This window comes from Eimeria maxima, genomic scaffold, assembly GCF_000499605.1.
Source record: "Eimeria maxima Weybridge genomic scaffold, Emw_scaff687, whole genome shotgun sequence".
NCBI classification, from domain to species: Eukaryota; Apicomplexa; class Conoidasida; order Eucoccidiorida; family Eimeriidae; genus Eimeria; species Eimeria maxima.
Window position 1 is genome coordinate 5,001 of NW_013566690.1, and position 13,893 is coordinate 18,893.

The window sequence follows — 13,893 nt, forward strand, 5'->3', positions numbered from 1 at the left end:
TCTTCTTCCTCTCTTTATACCATTTGTTTATTTAGCAGCACAGCAGCAGCAACAGCAGCAGCAGCAGCAGCAGCAGCAGAGGCAGGAATAGCTGCATTATTAACAGAAGAAGTATAATTAGAAACAGTTGCTGCTACACATCAGCAGCAGCAACAGGAGGGAACATTCTTTGTCTGTCAGCAGCAACAGCAGCAACAGAAGGACAGCAACAACAACAGCAGCAACAGCAGCAACCGCAGCAACAGCAACAGCAGCAACAACAGCATGAACACTTGAATTATTTGTATGTTGTCCTTTCTTTCCCATCTAATAACAACAGCAACAGCAACAGCAACAGCAACAGCAACAGCAGCACCACCACCATCATCATCCTCCGTTTAATAATCATAATCAGCAGCAACAGCAGCAGCAGCAGCAACAGCAACAGCAACAGCAGCAGCAACAGCAGCATCATCATCATACCAACAACCTCTACCTTCATATACATCCCCATAACCACCGACCCCACCACCACGACCACCACCACCATAACCATAACAAATAACCATCAGCAGCAACATCAGCATCAACAGCAACATCAGCAGCAACAGCAGCAGCAGCAGCAGCAGCAGCAGCAACAGCAGCAAGAGCAGCAAGAATGAAGTTTTCGAAACGTTTACAGGAATTATGTGTATCTAGTCGTTCTTCTTTCTATGTATCTTATAAAGAATTAAAAAAAGCAATTAAATTATTTACTGGTTATGATGTATCGGCATTATCTATACAAGATGCACTTTCTTCTTTTGCTAATACTAAGGCATTAGAAGGAGAACATTATAGGTATATTCTTGCTGCTCCTCCTCCTCCTCCTGCTGCTGCTGCTGATGCTGCTGCTCCTGATGATGATGATGATGCTGTTGATGATGATTGTCGTTATGTACTTTGCTGCTGCTGCTGCTCGTGGTTGTTTTCCTGTATTTATTCATGGGTATAATGTATCTGCATTATCTATACAAGATGTATATTATTGCTTCTTCTTCTGCTGCTGCTGCTGCTGCTGCTGCTGCTGCTGCAGTTGCTGCTGCAGTTGCTGCTGATGATGATGATGGTGTGTCTTGTTGTGTTAGCTGTGGCTATGAATGTGTATTTGCTACTATTTCTGCTCCTCATGCTGTTGCTGTTGCTGCTGCTGCTGCTGCTGCTGCTGCTGCTGCTGCAGGCCTCCAGAGAGTCGTTTTGAGGATTTGCTGCAGCACGAATTAGCAAAAGTAAATTCATTTTCTGTTGCTACCTTAATTGCTGCATCTGCTGCACTGCAGCAGCTACTTGAGCAGCTGCATGCGCTGCAGTATCAGCAGCAGCAACAAATATTACTTAATAATCCTCCATCTCCTCCATCACAACAACAACAACAACAACAACAGCAACAACAACAACAACAAGATGGAGAATCAAATACTGCTGCTGCTGCTGCTGCTGCTGCTACTCCTTCTGCAGCAGCAGCAGCAGCAGGTGCAGAAGGAGGAGGAGGACAAGAACAACAACACGAATTATCCTATACCTCTATCCCTCCCTTATTAGATGATAAGACTAAGACGTTTCCGTCTCCCCCTCCCTCCTCTTCCTCATCATCAGCAGCAGGAGAAGAAGAAGAAGAAGAAAAAGAAGGAATAAAAAGTATAGAATTATTAATAAATAAAGAAATAGATCGTATAAAAAAAGGATTAAATATAATTAGCGAAGAAATAATATTTATTTCGTCATTTGTTCGAATCAATTTTACGGCATTTCGAAAAATTGCAAAAAAATTCGACAAATTAAATCAGTCTACTTCTGCTGCATACCATATGTGCAGGTATATATATATATATATATATATATATTTATTTATTTATTTATTTATTTATATTTATTTATTTATATATTTATATTTATATTTATTTTATTTATTTATGCTTATCGTGGTGGTGGTTGTGGTGATGGTCGTGGTTGTATCATTTTTTGTTGGTTTGTTCTTTTCTTGGTGGATTTGTTATGGTCGTGGTATACACTTCTGCTGCTAATGCTTTTTTATTTATTGCTGCTGTTGCTGCTGTTGCTGCTGTTGCTGCTAATGGTGATGGTGATGGTGGGTTATTGTTGGTAGTGTTGCTGCATGTTTTTGTATCTTTGTATGCTTGTCTTGATCTGCTTCTGCTGCTGCTGCTGCTGCTGCTGCTGCTGTTGTTGTTGTTGTTGCTGTTTAGGGTTATGCGGCAGCCATTTATGAAGTTGAATCTCCCGCTGCTGCTGCTGCAGCTTGCTGCAGCATATAGGCAGCTGAGGGCATTGAAGGCGATGCGTCGATTCCCTGATGCAGTTATAGCAGCAGCAAAAGAAGCAGCAGAAACAGGAGGTGATGCACCAGCAACAGATGGTGCTGCTCCTACAGGACCAGCACCAGGGGCTGTAGCAGCAGCAAAAGCAGCAGCTGCAGCTGCTGCAGCTGCTGCTGCTGCTGCACCTGCTGCAGCACGATCATCAGACGATACAACACCAGAAGATCTATTGGGAGAAAAAACAACTAAATATTTAATTCTTCCTGATGAGGTCGTCAGGTACACCTCCTCCTGCTGCTGCTGTTGCTGCTGCTGCTGCTTCTGTTGCTGCTACTGGTCTGGTTATTATTGTCTCTGCTGCGGGTTTACTGGGATATCCGGAGAACTGTTGGTGCTACCGCTGCTGCTGCTGCTGCTGTTTATTGTTGCTGCTCTTGCTGCTGTTGCTGCTGTTGCTGCTGCTGCTGCTGCTGCATGTGTATAGGTTGCAGGTAACATTAGCGAAGCATTTAGAGTTATATTCAATAAAGGGGTGCAGCACAGACACATCAGCAGCAGCACTATCTCCTCTACAGGCAACAGCAATAAAGGAAGCAGCAAAAGCGCAGCTTGCTGCTGCAGCAGCAGAAGGAACGAGTACTGACGCATGGCCATTCACAATAGCAGCAGCAGCAGAACCAAGTAACATAAAAACCATCCCCACCACCAGCAGCAGCAGCAGCAGCAGCAGCAGCAGCAGTAGCAGCAGCAGCAGTAAGAAGAAGAAAGAGAATAATATAACAAAAGAGGATATGAATAGATTAAGGAAAATAGCCGAAGAAATTGCATCAGAGGATAAAAGAAAATTAAATTCTCTTCTTTATTTTGATTCACCTAATCTTGATTGCTTCCTACAACTTGTAATTTGCTGCTGCTGCTGCTGCTGCTGTTGCTGCTGTTGCTGTTGCTGCTGTTGTTGATGATGATGATGCTTATGTTTTTGTTTCACATGCTGGTGCTGCTGGTGCTGTTGTTTTTCTTGTTGCTGCTGCTGCTGCATGCGCTGGTGTTGTTGCTGTTGGTATACTTGCTGGTGCTTGATGTTGCTGCATCTGTTGCTGTTGCTGTTGCTGCTGCTGCATCTACTGCTGCTGCTGCTGCTGCTGCTGTTTTGTGCGCGTGCAGCAATCAAAAAGCCGCAAGCGTGGGCAGCCTTGCAGCTGCAGCATGAGCAGCAGCACAAGCAGCAGCAGCAGCAGTAGTCGTACTAGCAGCAGCAGTAGCAGCAAAAACACAAGCAGCAGCAATTGCTGCAGCTGCCAGATGGAGCTGCTGCGGCTAAGGGAAGTAAATACTAGTGATTTATCTTCTGCTGCTGCTGCTGCTGCTGCTCCTCTGCGCTTCCTTGAGTTCACAAACCCTCAAGAACCTGCATCAAACCCTCAGCAGCAAATCTTCTCTTCATACGAAGTAAACCCTAAACCCTAAACCCTAAACCCTAATATTAACCCAAAGATAAACCCTTAACATTAAACAGTGTTTACGCTGCCTACTGTGGGGCTCTATACAGCGGATAGCCTGCTGCTGCTGCTGCTGCTTCCGCTGATGCTGCTGCTGCTGCCATTGACAGCCCATAAGGTAGTAATCCTCGTAGAGTGTTGTGCTGCTTGCAGACACCGGAAGTGTTAGAATCGCTGCAGCAAAGTTCGCTAATGCAGCAGCAGCAGCTGCAGCAGCTCGTTGCTGGCGACTGTGCTGCAGCAGCACGAGAGGTGGAGAAGCAGATGCTATCTATGGGTAAGAATTATTCTTTTGTTGTTGTTGCTGCTGCTGCTCCATAATATAATTTCTTGATTAATAATGGGCTTCTAAAAAAATCCAACAAAAATTTTAGGGTTTAGGGTTTAGGGTTTAGGGTTTAGGGTTTAGGGTTTAGGGTTTGTGGTATAGGTATGTCTCGACAGTTCGCTAAATCAAGAAAAGAATTAGTATTAAAGGCAGGAGAAGAAATAAAAAATAAAAATTTACAACCAATTTTAAGGGTTTGGTTTACGAGGACTTGTTTTAGGTATATGCTAAACCCTAAACCCTAAAACCCTAAACCCTCAAACCCTAAACCCTAAACCCTAAACCATTTTTTGTTTGTTTGCCTCGTATTCCACACCTGCAGATGTGTAGAGAATCAATACTAAACCCTAAACACTAAACCCCTACAACAGTCCCCGTAGTCTCAATCGTCTTTCCTTTCTAGGGTTTAGAGATGAGGGTGAAGGGTTTAGGGTTTAGGGTTTAGGGTTTGTGGTGTGCAGGTCGGAGGACGGTTCGCTGTTTGTAACTCTTGATGAAGATCTCCGCTTTGCGAGGAATCTGCCAGACGGAGATTGGAAGGGTTTGTAGCTAAACCCTAAACCCTAAACCCTAAACCCTTGGTAGCAGAGTAGTAGTATCTGTATTGGAGTTTCTTTTTTCTTGTATACATATATTAAGTGTCTAGGGTTTAGGGTTTAGGGTTTAGGGTTTAGGGTTTATGTTGTGGGGTCTGCAGCCTTCCTATTTAACGGTGCAGCAGCACTGGCATCAGAGGGAGCAGCACCGTTCCCTTGGGGAGTAGTAGACGTATCCAGACGGGCGCCGGGATCGGGATCGGGATCGGGATCGGGATCGGGATCGTCTGGGATCGAACAATGCCAACAACTTGTGGGGTCTTCGTCTCCTCCTCCCTCATCCATTGATTTCCTCAGCGGAGTTGTTGGTAAGCCAAACCCTAAACCCCAAACCCTAAACCCTAAAATATAAACCCTAAACCCTAAACCCTAATTTTTTCATATTTGCTCCTTTAGCGATTTTTTTTGTTCACTAATAATAAATAAAATAAGTAAATAAATAAATAAATAAATATAATTAAATATATAATTTATTTTATTTATTTATTTATTTATTCTTAGGGTTATCCAGTGTAACAGAAGTGTTTGGATTCTCTCTCTTTGCTCATGGTATAGCTAGCTTATTCCCCCTTGAGCTGCAGCGGCTATCTGCTGCTGTTGCTGCTGGTACTGCATCTCCTGTTGCTGTTGCTGCTGCTGCTGCTGGTTTGCTGCCTCATTGGCTTGCATACACCACAGCAGCACAAGAAGACGTAGAAGCTTACCATCAAGCAATCAATATGGTTGCACCGCAGCAGCACAGCAGCAACACAGCAGCAGCAGCAGCAGCATTACCAATGGGTTCCCACCATAAGCAGCAGCAGGACGAGCAGCAGCAGGATGAGCAGCAGCAAGAGCAGCAAGAGCAGCGGCACAAACACCAGCACAATCACCACCAGGACGTCGCGATCCCGGCTACTGCCCCTACAACTACTAATGCTGCAGCAGCTGCTGCTGCAGCAGCTGCAGCTGCAGCAGCAGCAGCAGCAGCAAACCATGTCTCATCAAGGGTATCCAAGCTAGATGTTATATATAGGGGCCCTGGGGCCTCCATTGCCCATGACCAAGAGGCATCTGTGCAGGTACGTTTGCTGCTAAAACCCCACACTTTTGCTGCTACTGTCTATCTCCCCTGGGATCGGGATCGGGATCGGGATCGTTCGTGTCTGCTGCTCTCCTCAGGAGTTACGACAGTCCCTGGAGACTTCCTCTGCAGGCGCTTCCTTGCATGCAGGAGGCGGTGGTGTCCGTGGTACCTTGAGGGAGCCTCTGCTGGGTGGCAGCAGCAGCAGCAGCACGAACAACAACGGCAGCAGCAGCAGCAGTGGTGGTGGTGGTGGTGGTCGACGTCACCAGCAGCAGCAGCAGCAGCAGTACAGCAGCAGCAGCAGCAGCTGGCTCTCCTGCTGCACAGGCAGCAACAGCTGCATGCCTACTATCCGTCGTTGCTGCTCTCGTCTTTCTCGCTTTCTTCGTCTTCGTCAAAGAAATGGTAGAAATTATCGTGGTGCTGCAGTAGTCCCTGCTGGTGCTGCTGCTGCAGCAAATACATCAGCAGCAGCAGCAGCAGGAGCTACTGTACGTGTAGAACCTAAGACTTTTTTTGCTAACGAGAGGACCTTGCTGCAGTGGCTAAATATTGCTGTCCTCTTAGCCTCTGTTGCTATAACACTCTTATCTTTATCACAGACAGCAGCAAAAGCAGCAGGTTTGCTGCTCGCTCCTGTTGCTATCTTCTTTATTGGATACTCCTTCTGGGTACGCATGCATAACACAGCAGCAACACCAACAGCAACAGCAGCAGCAGCAGCAGCAGTAGTAGCAGTAGCAGGTTGCTCCTGCGATCGTTGGGGTCTTTGAGAGTCGCGTAGGTAAAGGTTTACCATTTTTGAGGGTTTAGGGTTTAGGGTTTAGGGTTTAGGGTTTAGGGTTTAGGGTTTGTGTTTGTGTGCAGATATATTTGCGTCGTTCTCGAGCATTAGAGCGAAAGGAGCCCATAGACTACAACGATCACTTGGGTAAGTTTACTGCAGCAGCAGCAGCAGCAGCAGCAGCACTAACACAAGCAGGAGCAGCAGGAGCAGCATGCATGCATGCATGTGTATTTGCTGCTGTTTGTTAGGTCCTGCTGTATTGGTTGTTTCTCTTACATTGGCGTTATGCGCGAATATCTTTTTAAATGTATTTAATTCAGAGGCGGATGCCTCCTCCTCTTCCTCTCCTGCTGCTGCTGCTTCTCCTGATCCTGCTGCTGCTGCTGCTGCAGCAGCAGGATCAGCACCAGGTGCTGCTGGAGGAGGGATAAGGATGGAAGCAGAATTGCTGCCCGTACAAAAGATTGCTGCACGAGTTGCTGCTGTTGGTCTTCCTGTTGCTCAGTTGTTGAGTTCTGCTGCAGCAAGGACCTTACCAGCAGCAGCAGCAGCAGCAACAGCAGCAGCAGTAGGAGCAGCAGCAAACAACTACAATAACAGCAGCAAACCCCCTACAGCAACAAATGGCAGACTAGAGGCCCTTAAGTCAGCACTTGCTGCTGCAGCAACACAGGAAGGAGAAAAGACCGCAGCAGCAGCAGCAGCAGCAGAAGGGACACCAGCAGACAGAGAAGCAGCAAAGGCTGCTGCTGTTGTTGCTGCTGCTGCAGCCCGAGAGGTCGCGCGAGTGCGGGCTGCTGCAGCTGCCGCCGCTGCTGCTGCTGCTAGGGAGGCAGCAGCAGCAGCAGCAGAAGCTGAAGCTGCAGCAGCAGAAGCAGAAGCTGCAGCAGCAAAGCTTAGTAATGAATAATTAATTACCCCTTGCTGTCTCCTTTTGTCTCCTCATTGTTTTCTGCGCTTCCTTACGGTAGTGCGCATGCTTAGACTCTATACAGTGGCTGCTGCTGCTGCTGCTGCTGCAACAGCAGCAGCACCACCAGCAGCAGCAACGCAAAACTGGATCCGTTGTTTAGTTTGTGGCTATCTTCCTTTTTTCTTAGTAATAGGAAAGGCACTAATACCTAAATAAATAAATAAAATAAATAAAATAAATAAATAAATAAATAGTATATAACTATGTAATTAATTTGCCGAAAAAATACATGTATTTATATTATAAAAGTTGTTGGCAAGGGAATGCATGCATAAATGCATGCATAAATGCATGCATAAACGCATGCATAAATGCATGCATAAATGCATGCAGCCCCGTTATATAATAGAAAGAAAAATAATATTAAAAAAATGTTTATTTTCTCTTAACAAAAAAAATAAAAAAAAATATATTAATAATATGCATATCTTCTTTGCTGCTTTGCATGCAAATAGCAGCAGCACATATTTCTTGCTGCTGCTGCAGATACTCCGGCTGCATTACTGCTGCAGCTGCTGCTGTTAGTTCAGCAGCAGGGGCTGCAGGTACGGCTGTTCATTCAGCTGCTACGCTGTGTTGCTTCTTCTTCTGGTGCTGCTGGTGCTGCTGCTGCAGCTGCTGCTGCTGCTGCTGTTAATTGACGGCGTCTGGAGGCGCAGCAACCAACAGATGCAAACCCCACGTGCTGGCGCCTACGAACACGGGCCCCCCAACATCGGCTGCAGCAGCAGCTGCTGCTGCTGCTGCTCCTTCAGCTCTACATTCCCTTAGGGCTGCAGCAGCAGCAGCAGATGGCCAACCTCCTAGTCGCAGCAGCGCACAGCATGCAGTATTTATTTGGCTCAGCTCGCGCTGCTGCTGCTGCTGTTCAGGTCCCCCAGTGCAGAAGCAATCCCAGGTAGCTACATTCCCGGTGCGGGCTTGCCGCTGCCGCTGCTGCTGCAGCAGCTGCAGCCCCTGCAGTGTATCTGCTGCTGCTGCAGTTCTGCTGCGCCTGCGGCCGCAGATGCCGCCATTAGGGTAGATGAAGGGCTCGTGCACCAGCACGTGCTGATCTTGGTGGTGTACGCGGTGTATGAACACCTCCTGCTGCAGCATGTGTCTGTTTAGGTCTGCTGCAGCACGAGGCAGCAAACAGCAGCAGCCAAGCAGCTCAAATAGAGGCATATCTACTGCTGCTGCTGCAGCTGCTGCTGCTGCAGACGGAGCTGCTACAATCTCTCTGTAGCTGCTTCCACCACGGTTCATATCAAACAGTAAGAAGCTGCCGTTGCTGCTGCTGCTGCAGCAGCAACTGTTGCAGCTGCTGCTGCTGAAGGGAAACGGAGCAAAAATCATCTCTTCCTTGCTGTCAACAGCAAAACGCCATCTGTTGCTGCTGCTGTACCAGAACGTGCTGCTGTTGTGCCTTTGGGGAGGAAGGAACTCATGGACAACACAGGCACCAAGGCGCCTGCAGCCGCAGAAGCAGCAGCAGCAGAAGCAGCAGACGCAGCAGCAGCAAACCCAGCAGCAAATAGTGTACAAGAAGCATCGAAGGGAGGAAGCAGGCAAGGTTGTGCCATAACTGTTGCTGCTGTTGCTGCTGCTGCTGCTGCTGCACCAGTGTCACCGGCTGCAGCAGCAGAAGCAGCAACAACCCAGCAGCACTAGCTCCAACAGCAACCCATGCACAAACGACACAAGCAAACGTGGGAACACCAGCAACAGCAGCAGCAACAGCAACAGCAGCAGCAGCAGCAGCAGCAGCAGGAGCTTGACCAGCCGCAAGACCAGCAGAAGAAGAAGAAGAAGCAGCAGCAGCAGCAGCAGCAGCAGCAGCAGTTATACATTGTGCTAACCTGTGTGCGTTGCCTGAAGAGAGTTTTCTTAAGTCAATTAAATAGAGAGACTCAACACCGCAGCGCAGCAGCACACCAGCTACATGGTGCTGCAGCGGGAGTATACAGCTAATGCTGCTGCTGTTGGTGAAGTTGGTGCTGTTGCTGCTGCCGTTCTGCTGCATAACCTTCATTGGTAGAGGACAACGAGGATCAATAGCATATAGGCCTCCTCCCTCCCCCCCTAGCAGCGCAACACCAGCAGCATCTGCTGCAGCTGCTGTACCATCTAATCCTGGTGTTGCTGATGACCACCAAGCAGCAGAGCAGCAGCAACGAGGCAGCAGCCAATCAGCCTTTGCTGTTGGGGCCCACACCTGCTGCAGCCGCACCTGGCCTTCCCTTGGCCGCAGCAGCTGTGCTGCAGGCAGCCTACCTGCTAGTACAAACCAAGGAGATGTTGCTCCTCTTTCTGCTGCTTCTGCTGCTGCTGTTGCTGCATCTGTACCTGCAGGAGGCAAGCTCGATGCGCATGCCCATGCATCCTCTGCTGCATCCCATTCTGCCCAAAGCACTCTGCTGCTGCTGCTGCTGCTGTCGTTGCTGCTGCTGCGGCTCCCACCTTGCTGCACCACAAGGGCTCCAAGGTTGCGAGCGCTGCTGCGCAGGCAGCAAACTGCCAGCGAGCCACATAGCTGAATGTCTACTATACGGCCATCTGCAGCAGCAGCAACTGCTGCTGCTGCAGCAGAAGCACCAGCAGCAGGCGGTACCCCTGAATCCACAGTATCCTCCAACGCTGCTCCTCCCTGCTGCTGCTGCTGCTGCTGCTGCTCCTGCTCCTGCTGCTGCTGCTGCTGTTGCTGCTGCTGCTGCTGCTGCTCCTGCTCCTGCTCCTGCTCCTGCTGCTGCCGCCGCCGCCGCTGCCGTTGCAAGGTTGCCCTACCTCTCCTCCGCCCTGATGGAGAAGCCAGCAAAGAACCTGCTGCTCTTCCTGCTGCTGCTCCTGCTTCTTGTCCGGCTCCTGCTGCTGCTGCTGCTCCTGCTTCTTGTCCGGCTCCTGCTGCTGCTGCTGCTCCTGCTGCTTGTCCGGCTCCTGCTGCTGCTGCTGCTCCTGCTGCTTGTCCGGCTCCTGCTGCTGCTGTTGCTGCTGCTGCTGCTGGTGTAGATAGCTTTAATACCCCATTCGCGCTGAACTGCAGCAAACGGCTAACACCTTCTCCGCCTGCAGACAGCAGCAGCTGCCAGTTGCAGGAGGCAACTTGCCTCCTTTGCTGCTGCTGCTGCTGTTGTTGCTGTTGCTGCTGCTGCTGCTGCTGCTGCTGCTGCTGTGCTGCTGGAATGTATGAGGCCGCAGCAGCAAGACAGACAAAGGGGGCAAAGCCAATACGCAGAGGCAGATGCACCTGCTGCAGGGCAGTAGTGTATGCCATTAACTTCACATCTGCTGCTGGCCACTTCTTGCAGCAGCAGCTCAGGTTGCTGCTGCTGTTGCTGCTGCAGTTGTTCCTGCCTAAACGGTGTCTACGAACAGCAAGAAAGAGACTTCGATAAGGGGGAATGTATTCTGCTGCTGTTGTTGCTGCTGCAGCAGCAACAACAGCAGTGCATTCCTTTAATTGGGCATCCCCACTAATAGTCCCCAAGTCCTTGCTGCTGCTGCTGCTGCTGCTGACCAGTCGCTTGGCATTTTTGCTGTGGCTGCTATTGCTGCTGCTGCTACTAATGCTGCTGCTCCTGCTGCTGCTGTTATTGCGCCTTTCCCTGTGCCTTCTGTTGGAAGGTGTGCTGCTGCGCTGCAGCTGCCACAGCACGAACTGCCTCCGCAAACATATGTGTTGCTGCCGTTGCTGGTGCCGTTCCTGCTCCAGTTGCTGCTCCAGTTGCTGCTGCCGTTGGTGCTCCCGTTGCTGCTGCTGTTGCTGCTCCAGTAGCCGACGCCGACAATATCTCTGCAGCTGCTGCAGCTGCTGCAGCTGTATCTGGTCCTGTTCGTACTGTTGTTGTTGCTGGTAGGTCAAGTGTTGCCTTCGTCGCCTAGCTGGAGGGGATGTAGCATGTCCACTGTTCTGTTGCTGCTGCTGTTGCTGCTGCTGCGGTTGCTGCTCTTGCTGTTGCTGCTGCTGCTCTTGCTGCTGTTGCTGCTGCTGCTCTTGTTGCTGTTGCCGCTGCCGTTGCCGTTGCTGCTGCCGTTCCCGTCGCAGCTCCTGTTGCCTTCGCTGTTGTTGGTAGTGCCTGAGCAGCTGCAGAAGTAACTGTTGATGTTCTAGTCGTTGTTCTTGTTGTTGTTGTTGTTGCTGCTGCTGCTGCTGCTGCCGTCGCTCTGGAGGCGTCAGCCGCTGGGGCTGCGGATTGATTGCTGAAGAAGGCCGCTCCCGTGAATGCAAGGGAAAATAGCGGCGGCGTTCTTCATCAAAGTAGAAACCAGGCAGATCCATTAGGGTTTAGGGTTTAGGGTTTAGGGTTTAGGGTTTGGGGATTAGTGTGTGGGAAAGTTCGAAGTATCTCGATATCGATAATACACACCAAGTGGCTGCTTCTGCTGCTGTTGCTGCTGTTGTTGCTGCTGCTGTTGCTGTTATTGCTGCTGCTTCTGCTGCTTTAGCTGTTCTTCTTGCTACTAAGAAGGTCCCTGCTAAGTTGCGAGCCTAATATCTGTCGTGTTGGCAGCAGCAACTGTAGCAGCAGCAGCAGCAGGAGGAACGGCAGCAGCAGCAGCAGCTACCGTTGTCGTCGCTGCAGCTAGTGCTGCTACTGTACTTGAATTAATGTAAAAACATCTACTGCATGCAGAAAACAGTATTAGGCAAGGAAGAACAGGGTTGACAGTACTGCATCTTCCGCTGCTGCTGCTGCTGCTGCTGCTGCAGTTTCCTGCTTCTGCTGTTGTGCTTGCTGCTGCTGCTCCCCAAAGCAAAATTCTGAATACTCAGATATATTTTACACTCATTTACTTTTATTTTTATTTATATATCCCTCTAATAAAAAAAGAAATTAAGGTTGTGCTGCTACAGGGGGCCCCCTGGGGGGCAACCTGTAGCTGCGCAGCACAAGGAGGCTTGCGACGACAGCAGCAGCCGCAGCAGCAGGTGCTGCTGCTGATGCAGCAGCTGGACCTGCAGCAGCAAAACCAATGGAATTTGAGCAGCAAAAATACAATTGAAGAATTAAACTGCTGCAGCCTCTCTGTGTAGCAGCAGATTGTGGTGGGCCTTTTACACACAACCCCACCACCGTTCCTCAAGGTCCACCAACAGCAGCAACAGCAGCAGCAACAGCAGCAGCAACAGCAGCAGAAACAGCAACAGCAACAGCAACAGTAATAGTAGGATAAGCGACAACTACAGCGGTTTCTGCTTCTGAACTTATTGTAAGAGACGCGGCTCGCTGCTAAGCACCCTCATGGGGGGGCCCGGCGCCCCTGCTGCTCGTGCAGCAGCAGGAGCAGCAGGAGCAGCAGGAGGAACAGCAGCAGCAGCATCAGCAGCAGGGGGTGCTGGCGGCTTCTCCGCTGATGATCTTGAGAGAGCGAGGGCTTCTTTTCGTGTTTTGTTAGAAACTGCTTCGTGCCTCCTCCCTGCAGCAGACGGCAAAGCAGCAGCAGCAGCAGCAGCAGCAGCAAATGGAGCAACAGCAGCAGCAGGAGCAGCAGGAGGGCTGCAGACATCTGTGCTGCTGCTGCTGACCCGCCTATGCGAAGAAAGTTGGTCTCCTGAGTTACTAGCAGAGATGATCGTAGCAGCAGAAAGACACAGAAGGGACTTCATCTATCGGGCGCAGCAGCAGCAACTGCAACAATAACTGCTGCTGCAGCAATAAGTGCAGCAGCTACTGCAGCAGCAGCAGCAGCAACCAAATGAGAATTTGCTGCTGTTGGCTTCTCCGTTGTTCGACGCGCCACTCACAGGCTCCTCAGTTGTAAATCCACTACTGCTGCAGCAAGTCTAGCAGCAGAAGCAGCAGCAGCAGCAGTAGCAGCTCCAGCAGAGGCAGCCCTGCGAGTAACTGCAGCAGCTTCAGCAGCTGCACCGGCTGCAGCAGCAAGATGTATAGAGGCAGCGGCGGGGAGTGCTGACGCGTGTTTTGTTGCATCAGCACCTGCTGCTGCCTCTACAGTGTCTGGTTGCTGCTGCTGCTGCTGCTGCAGGAGCAACTGCAGCGGCTGCGCCTGTTGGTGGCTGTTGGTGGCTGCTGCAGCTTAGCTCCCGTGTGCTGTCTGCTGCACTAGCAGAAGCAGCTGTTGCTACTGCAGCAACCTCAGCAGCAGCAGCAATAACTCCATTGTTTGTTACTCTATGGTTTTTTATAACCTCCGTTGCTTTAGGGTTTAGGGTTTAGGGTTTAGGGTTTAGAGGCCTGTTGCCTCCTTGCGAGTTGCTGACCATCTCTAGGGTTTAGGGTTTAGGGTTTAGGGTTTAGAGCGCATACAGCAGCGCCAAAGAATAATTCAGAGTATACCTGCAGATATACCGTAATGTGTATAATCAGTACAATATATATATATATATATATATATATATATATATA

At 49.8% G+C, this 13,893-nt stretch overlaps 3 protein-coding genes across 3 annotated transcripts; 2 read left to right on the forward strand and 1 right to left on the reverse strand.

The window, feature by feature from the left end:
* Positions 1-3,599: 3,599 nt before the first annotated feature.
* Positions 3,600-7,483, forward strand: EMWEY_00040940 (SPX domain-containing protein, putative; the record flags this gene model as incomplete). Its single annotated transcript, XM_013482611.1, has 9 exons — positions 3,600-3,746; positions 3,950-4,073; positions 4,227-4,344; positions 4,586-4,665; positions 4,822-5,028; positions 5,276-5,781; positions 5,882-6,457; positions 6,654-6,717; positions 6,822-7,483. The coding sequence occupies 9 exons, from the start codon at positions 3,600-3,602 to the stop codon at positions 7,481-7,483; spliced, it is 2,484 nt and encodes an 827-aa protein (XP_013338065.1).
* A 696-nt stretch (positions 7,484-8,179) lies between these two features.
* EMWEY_00040950 (hypothetical protein, conserved) lies at positions 8,180-11,804 on the reverse strand (the record flags this gene model as incomplete). The annotated part of the gene is made up of 2 exons (XM_013482612.1): positions 8,180-8,999; positions 9,388-11,804. 2 exons carry the CDS (start codon positions 11,802-11,804, stop codon positions 8,180-8,182), a joined length of 3,237 nt encoding a protein of 1,078 aa, XP_013338066.1.
* A 964-nt stretch (positions 11,805-12,768) lies between these two features.
* EMWEY_00040960 (hypothetical protein, conserved) lies at positions 12,769-13,167 on the forward strand (the record flags this gene model as incomplete). The annotated part of the gene is made up of 1 exon (XM_013482613.1): positions 12,769-13,167. One exon carries the CDS (start codon positions 12,769-12,771, stop codon positions 13,165-13,167), a length of 399 nt encoding a protein of 132 aa, XP_013338067.1.
* Positions 13,168-13,893: the final 726 nt, after the last annotated feature.